This window comes from Halichoerus grypus, chromosome 5 (genome assembly GCF_964656455.1).
Source record: "Halichoerus grypus chromosome 5, mHalGry1.hap1.1, whole genome shotgun sequence".
Lineage (NCBI taxonomy): Eukaryota > Metazoa > Chordata > Mammalia > Carnivora > Phocidae > Halichoerus > Halichoerus grypus.
In genome coordinates this window covers 169,873,402-169,896,091 of record NC_135716.1, presented here as the reverse complement: position 1 = coordinate 169,896,091, position 22,690 = coordinate 169,873,402, and the positions used below count along the sequence as shown (strand labels likewise).

Genomic DNA, 22,690 nt, shown 5'->3' with positions numbered 1-22,690 from the left:
ATTGAGTACGAGAGCATGAGTCCTGGGGGTGAGGGGGTGGGGGGAGGGGCAGAGGGAGAGGGAGAGGTAGACTCCTTGCTGAGATCATGACCTGAGCCAAAGGCTGACCCTTAACTGACTGAGTTACCCAGGTGCCCCGGCCAGATGGCTTTCTAACATGGTCTTAATACTCTACTCAAAAACAAGTCTAGCCTTAGGAACAATGATACTAAGCTTACCATGAACCTGTGGATGATTGTCAAGGTTTTCTTGCCTATATGCTTGCTATATTTCATTGAAATCCACTTTGGAACTAGAAGGTAGTTTGTAGTTGGTAGAAGGCAGTTGGTGAAGTCAGGAAGAAACTTTATGTCTTCATAGAGAATCCGAAGTTATTTACATAGTGTGGGAACTCATGAGGCACATGGAAAATTATTAATTAAGATACAATTGGTAAGTGAATTTTTGGAAATGGCTAATTATTTGTAGTTCATTGTGTTTTTTGGAAAGATCATCTGAGTTACCTTTCCATTTGTGTCTTAACTACTGCAGTTTATGATTATTAGGTTAGACTTTGGATGTAAAGGTGCTGGTAGGTTAAGTTAAACACATTCTCAGTATATTTCTTTTAGCACAAGACATGCTCTCACTCAAGGCTCTTCTGTGCTCATGGTACTAGGGCCAATCAGTTGTCCTAGAACTCGGTCATAGATACCACGAGTGCCCACCCTGGAGATGACTTGTAGACCGTCACTGTATGACCAATGGCTTCTGTTTCTCCTTGCCTGAAGCTGTCCTCAAGCTGCAGGAATTTGCTTGGCTTGTACACAGGAATACTAGAAATGTTGGGGAGTTAGTGCCCGAGATGATGGATGCCCCAGTTAATAAGGGATGGAGTTGGGGATAAATACCCAAGCCTCCTTGCCCTTTGGGTGGACAACTCTCTGTCCCACCCAATCTCTCAGAGGATCTCCAGTGGGATTGGGGCCCACCTAGCCACAGCTCTAGCCTGCTCATTAACACACCCTTTCTTGTCTTCCTCCCTTCCCTGTCTCACTTTTCCACTCCCCTACTGGGGCTTCCTGTGATTACCTCTCAAATAAACCACTCATCCTCAAATCCTAGTCTTGGGGACTGCCTTTGGGGGAACCCAAACTAAGACAAACACCCTTTTGGTCTTTTCATTCTGCCACTCAAGAAGCTGCATTGGCTCCTTGCCATCCACTGAGTGGAGTCCAAACTCTGCTCCTTGGTGTTGGATGCCATTTGTACTTGGCCACCTAATGTTGCTCCCAACTCTCCCCCACCCCATTCTTTAGTTCAGCCACTGATCCCTACCCATGCTGTGCATATGCCATCTCTGTGCCAGAGCTTTCTCTTATCCCCTGAGGAATGCCTTTTAATCACCTGCCAGTCACTCTCTTCTCTGTCCTGCTGGACACAGCTCCCCAGAGACTAGCACGTAGTAGGTATGAAAAATATTTGTAGAACAAATGCACTAATGATTGAGATGTCATTTTAAACCCATTAGACTACTAAACTATTAATAGAGTTTGGTAATAACAAGGATTGGTTATTGGTGTTGGGCTATAGGTACAGTTTGCCCTGCAGTGGGACATAAATCAGCATAGTCTTTCTTGGAGGCAATGTGGCAATATCTATCAAAAATTTAAATATGCCTACCATTCAACATAGTAGTTCCACTTCTAGTTACTTATCCCACAGAAATACTTCATCCTGCAGACATACTCTATTCCTTAGAAATATGGCACATGAGCCCAATGGTGTGTGAATAAGGGTCACATACAATGTCTACTGTCATTGTTTATAATGATGAAAAAATAGGAAACTGCCTAAATGTCTGTTGATAGAAGAATGGCTAAACACTGTTTAGTTCAGGGTATAAAATAAAACACTGTATACATCAGTTAAAAAGGACGAGGAAGGGTCATTAAAAATCTTCAACACTTATGTTCAAAAAGCAAGTAGAAGAATATGCATAGTATGATTCTATTTATATAAAAAATGTACAGGTGGGTATATTTTTGTATGTACATATATGTATACAAATGTATGAAAAAGGACTGGAAGGATACACTCCAAACTGCTAACAGTAGTTACCTCTGGGAAGGGAGGTCTTGAGTGTGTGACACTGGAGAAGGGGATGGAAGGGGAGACTTCTGCTTTTTACTTTAGGTATTTTTGTTCTGTTTGCATTTTTTTTTTTTTACATTACTTTCCATTTACAGTTACTTTCCATTTACAGTTATAGCAGCAGGCCTGTAACCTATTCCTTTTTACCAAGGACCTTTGGGGAGACAAAAAAGCATCCCCTTGCAAATATTCTAGTAACCAGAGCTTCTGGTAAGCAAATAAATGGTATTTACTAGTAGAAAGATAATAGGCTTTATCTGTAAAATGCATTTATCAGTATATATTTGACCTGCCTAGATTGTTTATTATAAATAAACTCAGAATTTATGGATTTATGGGGCATTGCTTGTTGGAAAATATGACACATGCTGTGTGCTTAATGGGGCATAAAAAGAAGATGCTCCCTAACCACTATGACTCCCTCATGTAAGTGACGGCATGTATAATTGCTTAAGACTTACATGTTAAATCCAAATCACAATGTATCCTATGTGGGAGAGGAAGTGTTTATGGGGAGCTACATTGATGGTCTCAGACTTCTCCAAGGAAGGAATGTTTTGCCTATGTCTTTCAATTGCTGTATCCTTTGAAATAGTAGTGTTTGGTCCTGAGTGTGATCTATGATGCGTGCAAATTTGATTTACTAATGGGGAGATATAAGTTGGATAACATCAGCAGCTAAATGCACCTTAAGGCCATGGAACTTGGGAGAATAATCTGGGCTGAGGGCATGGATAGGAAAGAGGAGATTTTGGACAGTGGAGTAGCCTCCTACCTGGTCTCCTGGCCTCAGGGCTCTTGACCTCTCCACAGCTCCTAGTACTCACCCCTCGTTTGCCAGTGTCCCTGCTACCCTTGGCTTGTTCAACTGCCAGAGCACCTGTCTCTGCTGTGGCCTCTGCCTGCAGGATCCTTCCCCTGGGACATTCTCTACATGGCTGGCCCCTCTCATGTTTCAAGTCTCAGTTCAAATGTCACCCTCTCAAGACTTGCCTTGATATGCAACCTAAAATAGCTCCCTTCTCTGTCCTGGTCTCTTATGGCCTCACCCTGTTCACATGCTGCTATCTGAAATGGTTGGGTTTTTAATTGATTTTTTTTATTGTGGTAAAATCTACATGACATAAAATTTACCACTTCCACCACTTTTAAGTGTATAGTTCAGTAGCATTCTACATTCACGATGTTATATATAACCATCGCCACTATTTCTGGAACTTTTTCATCATCCCAAACAGAAACTCTACACCCGTAAACAATAGCTTCCCATTCCTTTCTCCTCCCATTCTCTATCCTACTTTTGGTAACCTCTATCCTACTTTTTGGTTTTATGAATTTGCCTATTCTGGGTTCCTCCTGTAAGTGGAATCATACAATACTTGTCCTTCTGAGTTTGGCTTGCAAGATTCATCTGTGTTATAGCAGGTGTCAGACTTTCATTCCTTCCAAAGGCTGGATAATATTCCATTGTATGGGTATACTACATTTTGCTTATCCATTCACCTGTTGATGGGCACTCAGGTTGATTCTACCTTTTGGCTATTGTGAAGAATGCTTCCATGAGGTGTACCAGGATCTGTTTGAGGGGGCCTGGGTGGCTCAGTTGGTTAAACGTCTGCCTTCGGCTCAGGTCATGTTCTTAGGGTCCTGGGATCAAGCCCTGTGTCGGCGGGGGGGTGGGGTGGGGGGAGTGCTGGGGGAGGGGTGTGTGTCTTTGCTCAGCAGGAAGTCTGCTTCTCCCTCTCCCTCTGTGCTCGTGCGCTCTCTCTCTCTTGCTCACTCTCTCTCAGATTAATAAATAAAATCTTTAAAAAAAAGGATCTGTTTGAGTCCTTGGTTTCTGTTGTCTTGGGTACATACTTAGGAATGGAATTGATGGTATAATTGTTTATTTATTCATATGGTTATTATCTGCCTTCCCCTAGAATACAGACTCCAGTGCCTACAACAGTCTGACCCACAGTAGGAGCTCAATACGTATTTTCAAAAGGAACACATTTCTCAGGTAAACTGAACAGGGCGTCATACTCGTCACCTACCTCGTAGGGCTGTTAAGAGGATGAAATGCAGCCACTCACATCCTAGTGTGGGGCCCCGGCTTTTCATCACAGTTCTGTTTGTGGTGGCTGTCAATGAACACTTCACAGCCCAGGTTCCTGACCTTCATAACTGCTATCTTGGCTTCTGTTTACCTTTCTGTCGCCAGCATAGATTTTTTGACGTTCTCGTTTACCCAGTGCCATGAAGGCACCAGATATCAAAATGATCAAGACCCCGCACCTGTCCTCAAGCAGCTCATAATCAAATTAAATTCAGAACGTTGTCCTAAAAGCAGACACTAGAAGAACAGTTCCTGGAGGGAGTTAGCTTGTGTTTTAATTTGAGTCAAATTCATTTCATAATTGACAGTGTGACTTGGGAGTCCTATTCAAAGTGGGTGAAAAGAAACCGATCATGGAAAGTCTCCCCCTAGTTTGTATGCTTCTGCCACTTCCGATGATCCAAGGAGGACACCAAGTCCTGGGCTAGAAGGTGGCACCCGCCTTTCAGCTTTTCGCTTCACCTGTTGCGTATCAGGTGGCAAGAAGCTGCTTCAACTTTTGCCAACCTATATTCTCATTTCACGCTTCTTGGAACCGTAATATGTGAATCTTTGGGGGAAATCCTGGGGAAAGATGGAAAGATGGATGAAAAAGAAGCAGGAGCTTTTAGTAATAGACTCCAAACCAGTATCATCAAACCACCAGGGAGTTCTTATTAAGTGCCAACTGTGTGCTTCTTATGGCTCAGTGAGAATAGGGCTGGGGGCAGAGGGGAGTGAATATACTGTCGTTTTATCCTCACAGAGTTTATGATCAGGAAGGGGCAGATGGAACTCCTGGCTGAGAAACCCCCACAAGACAGAGATGTAAGTAAGTGCTGAGCGATCAGGGGGTTGCTGGTACAAACTTAGACTGCCAAGATGGAAGGGCTCATTGAAGTATGAGCTAGTCCCTCATTTCAGAGGTGGGGGGGGAGTCTGAGGCTCAGAGAGGATAAGTGATTTGCTTAAGGCCACACAGCTAAATGCTGTCAAAGATAAGCCTCAAACTCGGTCCCCCAACTTCTCTGCCACAGTTTTTTCTGTTAAACCACAGGTATCTCTGTTAATTGAACAATCTAGTGTGGCTCTGTCCAGGTTCTGTAACATGAGTCATATGAAGAATTAAAAAATTTCTAGTAGCCACGTTAAAAAAATACAAAGAAACAGGTGAAATTGATTTTAATAACATTTTATTTAACCCAATGTATTTAAAATCTTATCATTCCCTCATGTAACCAATGTAAAATTATTAAATGAGCTATTTTATAATCTTTTCATTGTACTAAGTCTGAGAGGTTGGTATATGCTTTATCCTTCAGCACATCTTGATTTGGACAGGCCATGTGTCCAGTGAACTATAGCCACACGTTAGTGGCTGTTGTATTGACCAGCCCCACCTAGCTATTTGAGTTTAACGATTGATGTATCAAATTTTCTGGGGAAATACTGAAGAATGTGAAAGGTGTTATATAGACATCATGGTACATTGACAAAGAGTCTTAAAGCTGGCAACCTGGGGTTTGGATCTTGATTCAACCGTTTAGTAGCTGTGTAGACTGGCAGATCACTGACCCTCCTTGATCTCCCTTTCCCTAATTGGTTTATATGCATCAAAGGGCAATTGTAAAGATCTCTTGAGCAGCTTATATGAAATATCCATGTGTGTATGCACGTATATGTAAATCCATGTGTCTGCAGGAACATGATTTGCTAGTAGAGCATCCGGTGCTCAGAGGGTTATTTTCATTTCCCTAGAATACAAACGATTTTGGAAGGTTGTCCTGTGGTGAGCACCAGATGGATAATGAAACAACTTTATCAAGCATCTTTAGTATCCTGTGAAATCAGTACAAAAGCAAGTGGGGAGCAACTAAGGATGTCCCAGGATGTTGAGCTCATCTGGTCAGCTCTGACCAGTTCGTCTGGTCAAAGTTGGGAGGTACAAATCTCTCTGAGCCCTCCAGTCTGTTTGCCTACTGGGCCCAACCCCAGCTGACAGCCTGTGGAATTACCACTGTCAGGGAGATCTGAGCTCTAGGGCCAGCAAGCTGCATGCTTTTGTAATCTGCTATGTGAACACACTCCCTGAAATTTAGGATTCAAAGTTAGATGGGGAAAGCTCTGCTGGGAGCTGAGCTGCCTCAAAGCCCAGCTGCAAGCTATTCTCTGATAATGGAGAGCACTAGTTACCCAGGTACATAGGCATGTTTTTATCACCACCTGGCCGATGAAAATACTGAGTTCTGGAAAGGTTCAGTGATTAGGCCAAAATAAATGAGCTGAGAGTTGAATCCAGGTAGCCTGACCCTCAGGCTGCTTTAGGGACCAGAGATTAGAGAATTGAGCATTGAGTACCCAGAGACTGAGTATTAGAGACATATTCAATAAACTGAATGCAGTTAGTTGCTTCACTTCCTTAGAAGGCAATCTGGAGGCAGCACTTTAAATGGTTCTGTTTTTAGTTCTTCTAGTGGCTACCCCTACATCTCTAAAGATAGGATTGTGTGGTTATTTCTCAATGTATTAATTTTAGATGTTGCTGTGACTTCTTGTCATGGGTTATACAACCTCCTTTCCTCTCTTCTTGTTTTGCTGTTACATGCATTCAAGCTGCATAAACCTCTTTCCTTTTCCCTCAGCTTTCTGCAGTTATCTTTGGCTTCCAATAAACAGAATTTACATATGAGCATCATGTAAGTAGAACCAAGTAATGGGCTGACATGGCATTTCCTGCTCTACCCATTTAATGCCGCTAGAGGAGAATGCCCCCAGAGTCAATTTCGATTGGATTCTTCTTTCATACCCATCACCAATTGTTTAAAATCATGACATGTTTTATTTTTGGATTATGTCTATCCCATATAATCCCTTCCCCCTGGCATTTCTGAGTCTCTGTTTTCTTGTTGGGAGTAGCTAATAAAAATTGCTAATCTTTTCTGAGCAATTGCCACATGCTGGGTACATTACTAAGTGCTCTACACATAATAATTTAATCCTTGCAGGTACCTAAAGAGGAAGGTACAAGAGTATCCCCATTTTACAGACGAGGAAATTGAACCACAAAGAGGTTAAGTGGTGGAGCTGGGATTTAATGCAGATTGCCTGGCTTTATTTGCCTAACCACTGCGCTCTTCCCAAGGGAATGTGCCGCGGTCACCACATCCCCAATTCATTCTCATGCCTGCTCATTCTGTGTATTGCTTCCTTGTTCTAATTTAGATTGGTTTCTTTGCATTTAGACCATGTCTTTCTTGTCCAATGGTTATAATTTATTTTATTTTATTTATTTACTTTTTAAAAGATTTTATTTATTTATTTGAGAGAGAGAGACACAGTGAGAGAAGGAACACAAGCAGGGGGAGTGGGAGAGGGAGAAGCAGGCCTCTCGCTGAGCAGGGAGCCCGATGCGGGGCTCGATCCCAGGACCCTGGGATCATGACCTGAGCCGAAGGCAGATGCCTAACGACTGAGCCACCCAGGCGCCCCTATCATTTATTTTAAATGGACATCTTTGGGAGTCCATTATTCTGCTTTCTGCACCTGTGGGAGAGGTCCGTGTAGATCCTGGAAGTGAGTTTGGACATTTTGGTCAGGGAATTGTGATTTCTGGGTACTGGGTGTGTAGTTTATAAAGGGGGGATGTCGTAGATTCTGTGTGGCCATGTTCCCTTGGCTCCATGGACTCCTTGACCCATCGAGGGGCGTGTGGTCAGCAGAGGGTCAGAGTATCCACTAAAAGCATGGGGCCCAGGGAAGAAGACCCTCTTCCCTGGGTCTAAGGCCAATGCTGTTTTCTCCAAGAGGTTTTAAACAGTTTTTGAAAATAAACCCGTCCTCAAAGCTCAGTGATTTGCTACCACTCCACTGAAATGATTCAAAAGAATGTACCCTGAGTTCTGACTGTACAGTTGTGGGTAGCCACTTAAGGGTCAGACCTGCTAGGCAATCTCTGCAGTGCCAAGGCAAAGGGTGCCCAACCCTATCCAAAATCCGTGTTACAGAGCTAAAGGCAGATGCCAGAAATCCCTGGGGCATTTCCCAGAAGGAAGGGCTGCTCTGAAAGGCATGTCCTCTTGGCCATGTGGGTTCCTTATCTAGAAGGGGCTATTGAAGATTGAAGCAAGGACACTAAATCACAATGAGGAGTTGCACTTATGGCATGCCTGAGTAGGCTCTAACTAGACTGATCCTCTTGCAGACTGCAGCTATTAACCTCTGCTCTGCACCCCCCACCCCCAGAATTTTACCTGAAGCACTGGAGAATAAACAAAAGCAGGCAGATCCTGGAAAGAAGTTAATACTTGGAAGAAAAGAATGGCACAGGATGAGTTTCTAATATTTTATGGCTTTTAGCACACTGCAGTCAGTACCATTTGAGGGTGTCTAACATCCCAATAGAAAATCTACAGTATTTCTGGCCTGAAATCCAGACGGCAGAGTTGAGGGCATCCACAGCCACTGGAAAGTGAGAGAGAAATCCTGGAAAGGTAAGAGTCAGAGAGAAGAGGAGCCACAAGTTCTTTATAAACTCTTTCCAAATCTCTGGCTGACCAGTAAATCGCACGTATATAGGAAAGACTACAAGCAGATCAGCTAAGAATACAAGAAGGAAACTGATATTTGATCTGCTTTTCCGAAGACAATGTGCTTTGAACCCAACCAAGTTAATTACCTGGCAAAACAACAATCACAAAAATCAGCACTCTTTAGAGGAATATAACAGAATCCAGAGTGTCCTTTGCATAACATTCACAGGGCAATCCAAAATTATTTGACATGCAAAGAAGAGGAAATGTGATCCATTTTCAAGAGAAAAGATAATCAACCAAGATTGACCCTGAAATAAACAGATAATGATTTTTTTTAAAAGATTTTATTTATTTATTTGACACAGAGAGAGAGAGAGAGACAGCTAGAGAGGGAACACAAGCAGGGGGAGTGGGAGAGGGAGAAGCAGGCTTCCCGCCGAGCAGGGAGCCCGATGCGGGGCTCGATCCCAGGACCCCGGGGACCATGACCTGAGCCGAAGGCAGACGCTTAACGACTGAGCCACCCAGGTACCCCCAGATAATGATTTTAAAGCAGCTATTATAGTTATTCTCTTTGCTATAAAGTAAAATATGTTCATAGTGAAGGAAAAGATAAGAAACCTTAACAAAGAAATAGAACTAGAAGAAAGAACCAAATGGAAATTCCAAAAGTATAAAGCACAATATCTGAAATGTAAAAAGTCACCTAAGTTTCAAAGGATCATGAAGTGAGGGTGCCAGTTACCACTGAGGAATGAAGTAAATAAGCAAAATAAATGGTCCTGGGTCAAGGAACATAGAGAATAAGGAGAGGCTAGTTTGGCAGAGATGGGGCAGATGTCTGTGGTAGCTTTTAAAACATTCAAAAGTCTTATTTCTTTTTTCTGTTTAAAATATAATGCAACTTTATTGTAGAGATTTTGAAAATACAGATAAGAGAAGAAAACAAGTATCTATTATAATCCACCACTCAGATAATTCACTGTTAACATTTTGATGTTTATTCCTCTAGTATTCTAAAATATATATCACCTTTATTTTAATCAAATAATTTCACACTCTATATATTATTTGAAATCTGCCTTTTGATGTTAAAACCAATCCTGAATATCTTTCCATGCCTCTAAATGTTTTTTTGCAACATCATTTTTGATGATATGACTGGATTGTAATTATATGTTAAGTATATTAGTGTTACATTTTCCATATTGATTACAAATAATTTTCTCAGTTGGTTTTGCTTTTTATACAAATTATGGTGTGCCTATGCTTTCCTCAGTTGGCAATAGTCCAATAAAAATTAAAAAAATCAAAATTTTTGATTTTGACTAAAATTTTTTTAGTAAAAAAAAAAATCAAATTTTTATGCAAGTTATGATGTGCCTATGCTTTCCTCAGTTGGCAATAGTCCAATAAAAATAAGCTACTGGGTGACACAGTTGGTTAAGCATCTGACTCTTGGTTTCGGCTCAGGCGGTGTTTTCAGGGTTGTGAGATCGAGCCCCAACTTGGGCTCTGTGCTCAGTGTGGAGTCTGCTTGAGATTCTCGCTGCCCCTCCCACTTGTGCTCTCTCTCTCTCAAATAATAAATAAATAAATCTTTAAAAAAATCAGCTACCATCTCTCTGGGTAGCCATCTGTTAAATGGAATTTCCCACGTGGGCAGGGTCCGTGTCTGGTTTGTTCATCTTCATATTGCCAGCACCTAGCATATTGCCTGGAGTGAAATAGCTACTCAATAAAAATATGTGTTGGCTGATCAACTAACTTCCAACCTGTGCCCCTGAGGGGAAGGCCCAAGGTACCATCACTGTCTGCTGGCTTCCATTCTTGCCATGTAGCTGGTCTGTTTTTGATCTAATAATTCATGCTCTTTGACCAAGCAATTCCTCTTCTTGAATCTATCTGAACTTTTTCAGAGATGTAGGCAAAGGTCTATATATAAGGATGTCCATCTTTTATTTATAATAGGGAAAAATTGGAAACTATTTCTAGGAATATGGAAATGATACATAATTACATAATAGACAAACACAAATATGGGTTTTTAGAATGCTTTTTGGTAATGTGAAAAAATTCTTATGATTTAATGGCATATGAAAAGTCCAGAATGTAAAATTATAAGATTTCCCAACTCCATTAAGATTAGCAGGAAATATACCAAAAAATATTAATAAGTGGTATGTGAATTGGGAATGCTTTCAGCTCTAAGGAACTGAAACTCTGATTTATGGTGCCATAAATACAGAGGGGTTTATTTTTCTCTCATAAGTTGTCTAGAGGTTTGAGGGAGTGCTCAAAAGTGGCAGCTTGGTGATGTTAGGTATGGCATTTCACAATTCTGTTTTCCTTATGGTCACAAAATGGCTGCCCCAGCTCCAGGCATCATGTCCACATTTAAGGCAGGAAAGAGGAAGGGGAGTAGCACGGTGCCTGAAGTGTCTGTCCCTTTTATCAGGTACATCTAGAGCCTACCAAGGTGCCCCAGCAGATTTTTGCTTAGGTCTCTTTGACCAGAATTGCATCCTGTGGCTGTCTCCATCTACAAGGGAGCCTGGAGAAGTGAATATTTAGCTTTCCAGTCTCCAGAGTGGAGGCTGCAGTGGGGAAGAGGTAGGAATATCTGTTATGTTAATTAATAAACAGTGTCTTTTACTCTGCTTATTTCTGGTTGGTGGGCTTATGGACATTTTTACTTTTCTTCTTGGTTCTTTTCTGTTTTATCTAATTTATCTGCAACCCACCTTCATAATTTCTATAATTGAAAAAAAATACAACAGATGCTACTTTAGAAATTCCTTGTGAAGTTGTGGGCTTCCATCTCTGGAAGCATCTGTATTGTCATCAGTCACAAATGTGCAGAAGAAACTGCTGAATTCAGAGGGAGCTGGACTGACCCATCTGCTGTCCCCCTGCCCCTGCCCCCAGTTAGGCACTGTGCTAGTTACTTGGCCAACATCCCTTCACCCAATTCTCACAACAGCCACCTTTTCCAGAAGAGATGCAGGAAGATTACATAATTAAGTCACACACAGAATAAAGCAAAGCCAAGTCTCAGATGATGGCACCAAGCTTTAATTTTGTATATTCCTGCCACATAGCAAGCTCAGTAAAGATTGTGTTGAATGAGTGCAGAGTAGATGAATCATTTGGATGTGCAAATTTTTTTTGATGTAATGGATTTCATAAAAATTTCTAAAAATTATGCTCCTCCAAGGATACCACTAAATAAATGAATATCCAAGCCACACACTGTAAAATACATTGATTTTTTTTTAACTACAGCTATTACTTGGTAATGATTTCTTGTAGTGTATCGCGCTAGCACTAATTTTAATTAGTGTGATCGAAAAATAGACTGTTCTAGATTGCCTGCAAGAGAAGAACTCTGCTCTCTTGCCTGTGTCTAATATCCTTGACTAATACCTGGATAAAAAAAAAAAAAAAACTTAATACGACTCCAGATGAAAAGACAGCTGAGGATTTGTTTCTCATGGAGTCTTTAAAATCTTTAATTATGAAAAATTTCAAACGTATACAAAAGTAGAGAGAATGGTAGTAGAACGGCTTGTACCCACCCAGATTCATGAATCATCAAGATTTTGCTAACTCTTTCATTTATCTCCCTCATTCTACCTAAAAAAAAAAAAAAAACACAACTGGAGTATTTTAAAGCAAACCCAAAGACTCATTTCGCCATGAACATTTCTATAATTGGAACAAAAAGGCTTTTGAGTGGCCTCACGTTTCTTTCTTTAGATCTGCTCACATAGGAAGAAATGACATGCAAGTCGGGCCGGCTCCATGACATGAAAGAGGCCCAAGAGCGGAGGGGCACATTCCTTCCACGCTGTGCAATTTGTTTTGCTCTCAACCCAGGGCCCTCCTTTGCTGAAACTCCTCTGGCCTTAAGATTTATACTTTTTTTTTTTTTTCCAAATGCTGAAAATAAAATATCTGGCTTCCTCTAGCTAGAGACATCTGGGGAGTGTTACTTCTGAAAGTATTTTTGGCATGAAAACGTCACCCAAGTTGCTGGAAGTGATTTGGAGAATTTAAGGTATTGAAAGCATCTGACGAGCATGGTGGCTGAGGCCGAGTGGGTAGAGGTTAATTATTACACCGGCCAGTCATTTCCCATTAGGATTCTTGCTCCCTGTGCTCTTCCTGTTTACTCTTAGGTCTTAATGCTTTAGGTCAAGGATTGCACCCAAGGCTGGTACGTGGAAGGTGGCAGAACAGGTACCTGTAGGGGATGAGAGGCTGGGGGTGGGATAAAGGGGGGAACCCACTGGCCATCCTTCCTCTAACCCTGCCTAGCTCCCTGGAAGTCCAGCATGTTGGGAGACCCAAAGACGACTCCTGGGGAATGCTGGGATCATGTGTTCACTGATGGGCTCCACCAGATAAGAGACGCAAAGTTCTGACTTTCTGAGTCGCACGCAGGGTACCAGGGATTAGGCTAGACTGAGATGTTTCCCAGGATGAACCATGACAAGAATAATATAAAGAGCGAGTGGGAACTGTAGCTAAGGAGGAACCATAGGCGTCCAGCAAACAGGTGCTGAGAGCAGCCTAGGCCGGGGGTAGGAGTGGAGGCCATTGGGAACAGGCTAGGAAGGGGAGAAGAAGATGAAGACCAGTGGTTTGGACATTGCTCAGGGGTGGCGTGGTGGAGCAAAGCATCCTCTGAACCAGGACCCAGGGATTCTTGTTCTTGTCCTGACTCTGCCACTTACCATTTGGGCTCTCAACTGCCCTATCTGGGAAAATGGAGCCAATGATGCTGTTGCATTTGATCTGATGAGCAATGAGATAGGAGAACGCTGCATAACCTTTGAAGTGTCGTATGCCTGTGACCATCATGATCTCTCCCTGCCTCCTCCCTGTGTGGGGATGATCTTGTGGAGGAGATGCTAAAGTGCCTTGTGTTAAGACGAAGTACATACATAAGCAAATGTGAGGCTGGTATGGTTCTAAGCAGGAAGGGCATGGATACTGTGCTTTCTGATCTCTTTGAAATGTGTGACATTTTGCAGTGACTCATGAAAGAAGCCAAGTCTCCTCTGAGATCCCAAGTACAAGAGTGGGAGCAGGGGCTAGGATAGAGCCTTCTTTTTCACCAGGTATGAGAAGAGCAAAGCAAAAGAGAGTGAGGTTCAGAGAGGTAAAAAAAACTCTTAGGGTCAGCTGGAAGGGCCCTCAGAAATGATCTTTCAGCCTTCTTGTTTTATAGATGGGAAACGGAGCGAAGCCCGGAGAAAGGAAAAGAATTGCCCAAGAGCACACAGCGAGCGTGTGGCTTCAACCCTAGGTATGGGTGTCTCCAAGATCTGCACAATTCCCATGCTTGCTCCCAGCCAGAGACAGTCACATTCCCCCCACCCCCCTCGCTGAATACCAGGTCTGGCTGTGGCAGATAGCCTGGAGCGGGAGCCTCAGGGGGTGTACATTAACCCACCACGCCTGCCTGCGTGTATAGGTGGCAGATGGAGGAGGGATTCATTTCATCCTCAAGTTCGGGAGCCATTTCAGAAATCAGAGGCGGGGGTTATCTCCTGGTGGTGGGAGTATTGATGATGATTTTTATTTTATCCTTTATAATTTTCGGGGTTTTCCAAACTATTACAACAAACATCTATACTTTTATAAACCCACTCCCTCCAAATCTTATTTTAAAAAAAGACGGAAACAGGAGGGCTGAGACATGTCCAGCTCTGGATTGAGGTCCATTGGGCAAGGCCAACCAGTATCTATCACGCCAGGCAGAGGCCCCGAGCTGGGAGAGGTCCTGAGGTCGTCGTCCTCTCCAACCTGGCACCCAAGGCCAGCTAAGCAGCATCGCCCCACCTCCAGAAATGTCCTCCCAATACCGTTGCCAAATTGGACTCGTTTTTCAGGGTCCAACACCAATTCCGCTAGGTCCGTGAAGGTGTTTTAAAGCCCACCTTCCCCCACTGGGACGGACATCTGTCTCCCCCCTCTGACCACTAGTGGCACTTTCTTTGGATCCGTTTTGTCATCCTTATCTGCCTGTCCTGGAGTCTTTTGTATCCAGGTCTGTCTCTCCATCTGGGCTGAAGCCTCGAGGGTGGGGCCTGCATATCATTTATCTTTGAGCTTCCAGTGATCTCCTCCGCCTGGCACAGCTGGAGCTCGGATGAATGTTTGTTGAACTGAAGGGAATTGAAAATACAGACCCCTAAAGGAGGGATATGGCCATCCAGCCGTTTACGGCACGGCGCCTCAACCTCGGCACCACTGCCCTTTGGGGTCCGATAATTCTACGTGGCGGGGAGCTATGGTTTAGTAGCGTCCTTGGCCTCTACCTACCAGATGCCAGAAGACACCTCTGGTTGTGACAACCAAAAGTTTGGACATGGCCAAATGTCCCCCCGGAAGGCAAAGTGCCTCTTGTTGAGAACCCCTGGAATATGGTTGATAAAGGGTTTTTCAGAAACAATCCCTTGGAGTAGGAATTCCCATTTAGCAGATGAGAAAGGCAAAGCTCACACAGAGTTTGGACTGGGAGCGGAGTCTTGCCGATCCCACGACTCCGAGACCGTTCAGGACCCCAGCGAGGTCTTTGCTTCTGTGCTTTGGTGTGCTCACTCCACTCTCATTCCCGCTTCCCCCCCAATCCTGGGTTCCACCCTGTCCCCTTCCCCCCTGCCTGCCCCCATGGCCTGTGCCAGGCTGTGACGTACTGGTTGACCCCGCTGGTCCATGCACACTAGACCACAGGTGGTGCTTCAGCATGCCCTCTCGTCTTCTCCAGCACCTTGGCCTCCTCCCCGTGCTTAAACACGCTGATGGTGACCTGGCCCGTCTCAGAGCCGTACTTATTCTTGACGAAGACGCCGTAGCGCCCACTGTCCTCACTGTTGACCCTTTCGATGGTGATGGTGACCTCCGAACCCCTCACTTCCATGCGGTAGCGGTCAAGGAAGGTGACAGGCTGGTCATTCTTTATCCAAGAGATTTCGGGGGTGGGGTCCCCCGAGATGACACAGGTCAGGCACAGGGTCTGTCGGAGAGGACAGGAAGGGACGCTCAGTCTCGCCGCCTATAATCATACTTGGCGTTCACCTTCACTCCCCCAGACAGCTCCCAGCACAAGTTGTTCCTGGTGATAAATTTATTGCCTGTGTTCTATTGTAACCCATAAAAGGAGAACATTAAAGGGAGAGACATTTTATTTTAATCCCACATCCTCCATCCTCAAGTTTTCTACGGAAATACTTACTAGTTAGAATTTCAGACCATCATTATCCTAGCAATCATCTGCCCCACATTGGCCTGAACTTTGCTTTATTGCTTTTTGTCGCATATACGCCATTATGATTTTACCATGCAAATAAGACTATATTGCTTTAATACGAAGGTTTATGAATTGGGTATGAAAATTCTTGAACAAGCTCTAACACAGAGCACTATAGTGTAATGATCAAACACTGTCTGGAGCTGAGCATATGCAGACTCTGTGAATCTCAGCTCTGTCCCTTCAAGCTGTGTGACCCTAGGAAAGTCTCTTGACCTCTCTGGGTCTCAGTTTGCTCAGCTATAAAGAGTGACTAAGAGTGGTAATAATACTCTACTTCCCATGGTTGCCTTGATGGTTAAACAAACGAAAGTATGTACACGTATATGGAACAGTGCCTGGCACAAAGTAAGCACCATACAAACATGAGCGATCATTTTCTAGAACACTAGGCTTGCATACTTTCAGGTCTAGAGGGGCTTTTAGGGATCATCTAGTAGAACTCCTATGGAAATGGAAATGGAAGTTCACAGGCAGAAGTCTGTGATGCCCAGGGCCACCTCCAGAGGTGGGATGAGCACCCCCAGGGGCCTGACACCAGGCTCAGTGTTTCCTTTATACCACACGCGACCAGCGAGTTGTGGTCCCTCGGCCAGGCTCTGGTGGAGCCAGCTCCTTTGGCTCTTGAATCCACGGTGCTACTCTGTATCATGATCTCTGATGGGTACAGAGGGAGTGCAGAGCGGGTAGTGCTCGCCACAGGCTGGGGCTGCTCGCTACCTTATCTTCCATGATGGTGGCTACATCTGGCAGGCCCCTCACCACTTTGGCACGATCTGGAAGGGAACAGAGAGACTCCAGTGATGAATGAATTCCTGCCACTGCTTCCCAGAATCAGGTCCCACAGAGTAGGGGTTCTTTTTAAGCCATGTTTTCTTTTCTCTCTTTTCATCATTTTGGGTGGAAATCTTTAAATTTGCGTTACATGTTTCCTTGCCTTCCCAAACAGAAGATGGGGGACATACTGTGCTTCTGTTATTGCCTTGAAGTGATCCTTATAATGGATGGTACCTGGAGGGGATAGTGGGTGCCCCTAGCCTCAAGAGCGGCGAAGGAGGAACTGACTGGGGACACGTGATGAAGCTAAAGTATGTGGACTTGGCGGTGGCATCCCTGCTGCTCAGCGGCCAAACCACGTCCCTCTGGGGTTGGGCCTGTGTTCCGGACCAGGTGAGGCCCCAGTGCCCCGCCAGCCAGACCGGCTTCAGCTCTGGAGGTCGTCCCTTCCCCAGGCCTCACGAGAGAGCCCGCCCAGCCTCATTCCTGTCAGTCCTGGCCTTTCAGGCCCCGGCTGCTGCCCTTGACCTTGTCTGTGAGCCTGCTCGGTCCACACCCACCATCTCCGCTATCCTTGGACCCCTTATCCATCCGTCTGTCTTTGTGCTGCCGCCGCCCACAGCCACACAGACCCCACGGGGGAACCGGGACTTCAGATCCCTGCTGGGAGGCATAAACTCATGGGAAGCTGCCCCAAACCCAGACACGAGAACAACAGAAATACGAGGGGACTTACTCTTCTCAATGATGGCCAAGGCTCTGAAAAACAGAAATGGGAAAAAGGCTCGAGTTTCATTTGTTAAAGATCAAGCCTGCCCTGGGTAGGGGTGAGGGGGGTGACAAGGGAAAGGTGGAGCTGGCCAAGGCTCCCGGGAAGGGGTCCTGTACCCAGCTCATGCCATATCCCCAGGGGCCTATGATTCACACAAGAAATGCAAAGGGCACTTACTTCAGTCTCTGGTGCTCAGCCAAAGCATCATCAAAAGCTGCCAGAAGGAAAGAGGGGGAGGGAAGGGGTGCGTCAGCCCCTCAGCCCCTGTGACCTGCAGGTACAGGGCTTTGCGCCCACTGTTCCTCCACTGTCCTCCCCACCCTGTGTTCTCTTGGGGCAGTGCCTGGATTGGGTGGGGAGATAGGAGTCCCCTTCCCCCACAAAGACCATGGGATTTTCTAAACAGGTTTCTCTGTGGCCAGCTCACCTTGTCCCGAGAGATCAGTTGAGAGCTGCCGGGTTTCCTTCCCCGCGGCTATCTCCAGGGTGTATTTGCCCTTGTCTGAGTCTTTGGGGTCCAGGATGTGGAGCCAGATCTCATCCAGCGTGGTGCCAGCCCTTATGCGGTCACCACTCTCCAGGCGCTTTTCTCTGGATATGAGGACAAAGAAGCGTTTGACTCGGCTCAGCTCATCGTGCTGGCTGCCTGTGGGGCTGCAGACACCCCCTACCCCGAACTCCTCTCCTGGGGTTTTGTTTCCAGATCTGTGGGCTGGCCATCCATCTATCACTCATTCATTCATTCATTCGTTTGTTTGTTCGTTCAGCAAATCTGTGGCACATCAGCTATGTTCCAATGCCGAGTCTGTACTTGTGACACGTCCCGTAGGCTAGGGATCCAAGGAAACGGCGCTCCCGGGTCAGCGCCCACCACCTCCTCCACCCTCGGGGGTCACTTCCTCACCTTGTCATTCTCCTCAGCTCAAACCCTTCTAGTGTTTCTTCGAACAATCACCCTTCCCCAGCCCTTAAAAACCATAGAAACTCCTTCCTTTCTTTACTTAAACGTCATTCCTGGAGACACCATGTCTTCAGTGTTGGGTCACAGAGGTGACACCTCTGGACTGGATCCTTGGGCTCAGTAACTCTAGCTGGGAAAGGAGTCCTTGGTTTGGGCTCTCACGCATTTGACAAACTTGACCAAGTCAGTCTAGCCTTCTCCATAGGGCAGGTGCAGTAATGTCTGCTCTGCGAGGCTGAGGCATGCAGATAATAAGCAGCCCTGGGAAAAGAATGCTCTCAAACTGTCTGTGGTCACTTAGCTCCTGGCTGCCAGCCAGTCTCTGTGGGTAACCTATCCATCCTGCCTTCAAGCCCTGGCAGTCAGTCAGTCGTCAGCCCCACAGGTCCCTCTGCCTGTACCTCTTCCCTCAGCCCAGCTGCCTGAGTTTGCTAGGTCTGCAAAGACCCAAAAGGGCAACCTTGACCCACCTGACCATCTAGTTTTCCTTCCCTCCCCCAGTTCCCAGATGCTGCTCTAAGACAATGATCCTTCTGTGGCCATGGATGTTCTGGAAAACTGATTTTATCACTAGGGTTCCAACCTTCCCTGGGGAACCTCCCTTCTGTGCCTTTAATTGCTGGTCCCTATCCCTGACTCCCTCTGTGGACAGCACGACTGGTGGGAGACCTTGTCTCTGCCAACCCCTTGGGACTGGGCTCTGGGGCGGATGCTGCCTGTCCTCCCCCACCCTCTACCCCCCAAGCCTGGCTAGGGCTCCAGGGGAAGGCCAACTTACTTGTGGAACCAGGTGGTTTTCATGTACTGGATGTCAAAGTACTTGACCTTGCTGAAGATCCGGATCCCCTCCTCGGTCCCCTGGATTTTCAGTGGGGTCGCAGAGAGGGCTGGGGAGGCAAAGGAGAAGGCCAACGTCCTTTGGGCGGCACATTTTGGGGCCAGCCAGCTCACCCTGCTCTGGGGGTGTGCTGGGGGGAACGTGGCATTGCGAGGAGGCAGGAACTTCTCCCTCAATCTTTGAAGTTGGAAATGGTTGGAGGTGCCCTGGAGGCTGTTTGCATCAGGACAGGGCTGAGCAAAGTGGGGAGGGGGGCTTGCTTACCACCAATCCTGCCCAGCTCCGTGAAGATGGCATCCAGGGCTAGAGGAAGACAGAGAGAACGGTCAGCTGATGTAGGCCCCTCCCAGGGACGTGCCAGGGGTGAGCATGTCCCTGGAAAAGGCTGGTGGAACTCACGAACAGCTCAGGGCACAGGGAGGTCTGCAGGATGACTCCCATGGCTTGGGGTGAGGGGGTCTGGGGCACTCACTGATTGATGGGGCAGGAGAGCACCATGGATGGAGGGGAAATGGGCCAGCCTGACAATTTTCTTGAGGCTGGGCCAACCAGCCTGATGAGGAGTCTGGGGCCTGGTGTGGGGTGGAGGAGTGAACTCTGGCTTTGGGTCTTGAAGCCTAGGCTCACTGGTATATTGCAGAGAACATGGGTGTTGGTGTCAGAGTCCAGGCCCCTACTACTGACCAGCTGTGCAGCCCTGGGCAGGTCACTTAGCCTCTCTGTTGCCCCCAAGTGATATGGGGATCCCATACATTTTACCCCACAGGTCATATCACATCTTTTGATTCTGTGTGATCCCCTGGGTCCTCCTGGCCCATCTCTAACATCGCCAGTTCCTACCTTCCCCTGTGAGGTCCAGTATGGTGTCATCCTCCCCTCGATTGTCAGAAACCGTTGCTCTATAAATTCCCTTGTCCTCTTTGGACAGCTGGAAAGAAAAATGAGAGATGATGGTGTCAGAATGGGTTCTGGAAGGAGTGCAAATCAGCCTGGACTCTAGGCCTGTCCCTAACTCTCTGCATGATCTCAGGCAAAACTCTTCTCCTCTCTGGGCTCAGTTTACCCATCTGGAATGGGTGATCGCTAAGGCTCCTTCTAGCTCCAGAGCTCTTTGATTCCCAGTTCAGGGCTTGTCTGGGCCTAGGGGTGGGGGTGAGGGGGAGTTGAGGGCAGAAGCAGACACCCCACATTTGGATTCACAGGCAGCCACGCCAAGTAGAGCATGAGGAACTCTCCTTGCAGAATCATCTGAGCTTTCATTCTCCCTGGACCCAGGGACCCCTCTGCATTTCTCCAGAAGGAAGTGTGTTATCTTCGGCCCAGGACAAGGGGCTCCTTTCTGGCACATGCTCATCATCCCCAAATGAAGTCTGAACTAACACTCAGCAAAGCAAGAACTTGGATTGTGCTTTTGAAGCATCTCCTTCAGGCCCCGGGAAGTACTCTCTGCTTCCCTGTCCCCTCCAAGGGACCCTCCCACCCTGACCATCTCTACAGAGTGTGTTTTGACGCAGAATCCAAGGCAGAGACAGCTCGTAACCTGGGGATCAAAGGGCTGAACCCCAATAGTCCTCTCTTATGTCCCCCCCTCTCTCCCCAGTGAAGGCTCCAAAGTCCCAGCCAAGCCTGGGGGGAGAATGATTGGAATGGCTTCTGACCCCACTCTCTAGCCTTGTGTCTTGGTATGTAAACCCTCTGAGCCTCCATTTACTCATCTGTAAAATGGTGGCATCATCCTTGCCTGGCTATGTGCTGTAGTTGCTGTGAGGATCAAGGGAGGTAACGCTTTAGAAGCCAGAAAATTCTGTGCCAGTTAGATGGACTGCTGTAATAAGCCTCAGTAGCTGCTAAGCTCTGTGCGAGGAGCTTGCACTGTGGTGACAAAGGCCAAGTCCTGGCCAGGATCTGGGGGAAGACCCTGAAATCATTATTTCCTTCCCAGTCAGCAAACCTGCATTTGCTCCAGTCCTCCTGGGCGCCTCGTGAGGCCACAGAAACCAGCAGCGGGGCAGAAAAGCACTGAATGTTTGAGAACAAGCCTGTGTTTCGATCGTAACCAGGCCACCCTCCTCTGGAGGCCAGGAGGGGGTCGTGGGCTGGAGAAGGGAGCTCCAGCTCTGCTTTGCTCTGCCCAGCCCTGCCCCCCACAGAGAGAGCCTTCCTGTCCCGAATCCCAGACTGTTGGTTGAGGTGGGAACGAACCTTTGAGAGACAGCCTCCCTTCTGACCCATTCATGCTACAGATGAAAACCAAGGTCACAGAAGGACAGTGACTAGCCCCAGGCCACATAGTGGCAGGGCCAGAAATGGAATCCAAACAAAAGGAAAAATCAGTATTACTGTTTCTGTCTTTATTTAAAATCTTGCTATTTCCCCCTCCATGGGCTTTTATTTTTTTGCATTAATTTTGATTAAAAAATACTGCATGAAATGTTATTTATCTTGATTACTGAGTTTTTAGCGCCCCCGTACATTTTGTGCTCGAAGCGAGTGCCTCACTTGCTTCACCCTGGTCCTGGCCCTGCTCCGGACTCCGTGCCCAGTGCTCTGGGTGCTGCCTGGGGGGGGTGGGGTGAGACCTGAAGCTGGAGCTACGCTTACCTCTTCGATGCACAGAGTTCCTACTCCAGTCTCTGGGTCGTACTGACCGTCCGGTGTCTCTCTCTTCTGGAAGAACCACTGGAAGTGGGTTTCCTTCTTGGTGTTGGTCGCCTGAGGGAGGTGGGGAATGAAGAGTCTCCCTCACACTTTCTCTTTTTAAGTAAAAACTCAACTCATTGGATCTTTTTTTTCCCCCCACAAACCTGACTCTCCCCCACCCCCACTCTTAGCTAATTCCTTCCTGGGTCTCAGCTATTCCTCACACCATATCTCCTCCGCTGGTTCTGCATTCTGGATTTTCACTAATGGTGTGCCCTCCGCCTTTTGATCTCTTCCCTCCTCCATTTTTCCTTGTAAGTGCCTATGCCCCTTAGAGATGCAAGTTAGATGTCACCTCCTCCATGAGGCCTTCCTTGAAGCACGCCAGAGTGCCCCAATCATGATTAACCAATTTCTGGCACGTGTCTGGATCACAGCAGGAGGCATGCTGTTTTCCAAGGATCCTGCCTCAGACCCCTGGGCTCCTAGAGGCCTAAGGAGACCCCACTTCATCTTTGTATGTCCAGTGCCATGCAGAGTATCTGGTGCATAGTAGGTACTTTGAGTTCGCTGAATGGATATGATTCTGGGAGGGCACTCTCCCCTGCCCTTCCTGCCCTTCCCCAGTCATCTAAA

At 46.3% G+C, this 22,690-nt stretch overlaps 1 protein-coding gene and 1 long non-coding RNA gene across 6 annotated transcripts in view; one reads left to right on the top strand and one right to left on the bottom strand.

Moving 5' to 3' along the window:
- LOC118533653 (uncharacterized) overlaps positions 1 to 22,690 on the top strand; it is a 44,270-nt gene that overhangs the window by 16,145 nt on the left and 5,435 nt on the right. For 2 of the 5 annotated variants that reach the window (XR_013448342.1, XR_013448345.1), the window contains exons 3-7: positions 4,059 to 4,138; positions 4,980 to 5,041; positions 6,856 to 6,909; positions 11,204 to 11,358; positions 13,982 to 14,059. This is a non-coding gene — a long non-coding RNA (uncharacterized LOC118533653). The remainder of the gene's footprint in view (positions 1 to 4,058; positions 4,139 to 4,979; positions 5,042 to 6,855; positions 6,910 to 11,203; positions 11,359 to 13,981; positions 14,060 to 22,690) is intronic. The other 3 variants (XR_013448343.1, XR_013448344.1, XR_013448346.1) reach the window with 3 other exon arrangements.
- MYOM3 (myomesin 3) overlaps positions 14,317 to 22,690 on the bottom strand; it is a 43,822-nt gene continuing 35,448 nt past the window's right edge. Inside the window, exons 28-36 of the mRNA XM_078073635.1 lie at positions 22,016 to 22,126; positions 20,255 to 20,342; positions 19,679 to 19,717; positions 19,355 to 19,463; positions 18,043 to 18,206; positions 17,793 to 17,829; positions 17,580 to 17,602; positions 16,787 to 16,842; positions 14,317 to 15,772 (exon numbers count right to left, since the gene is read on the bottom strand). Of these exons, the coding sequence (XP_077929761.1) occupies positions 15,479 to 15,772; positions 16,787 to 16,842; positions 17,580 to 17,602; positions 17,793 to 17,829; positions 18,043 to 18,206; positions 19,355 to 19,463; positions 19,679 to 19,717; positions 20,255 to 20,342; positions 22,016 to 22,126 (921 nt within the window). The 3' untranslated portion in view covers positions 14,317 to 15,478. The remainder of the gene's footprint in view (positions 15,773 to 16,786; positions 16,843 to 17,579; positions 17,603 to 17,792; positions 17,830 to 18,042; positions 18,207 to 19,354; positions 19,464 to 19,678; positions 19,718 to 20,254; positions 20,343 to 22,015; positions 22,127 to 22,690) is intronic.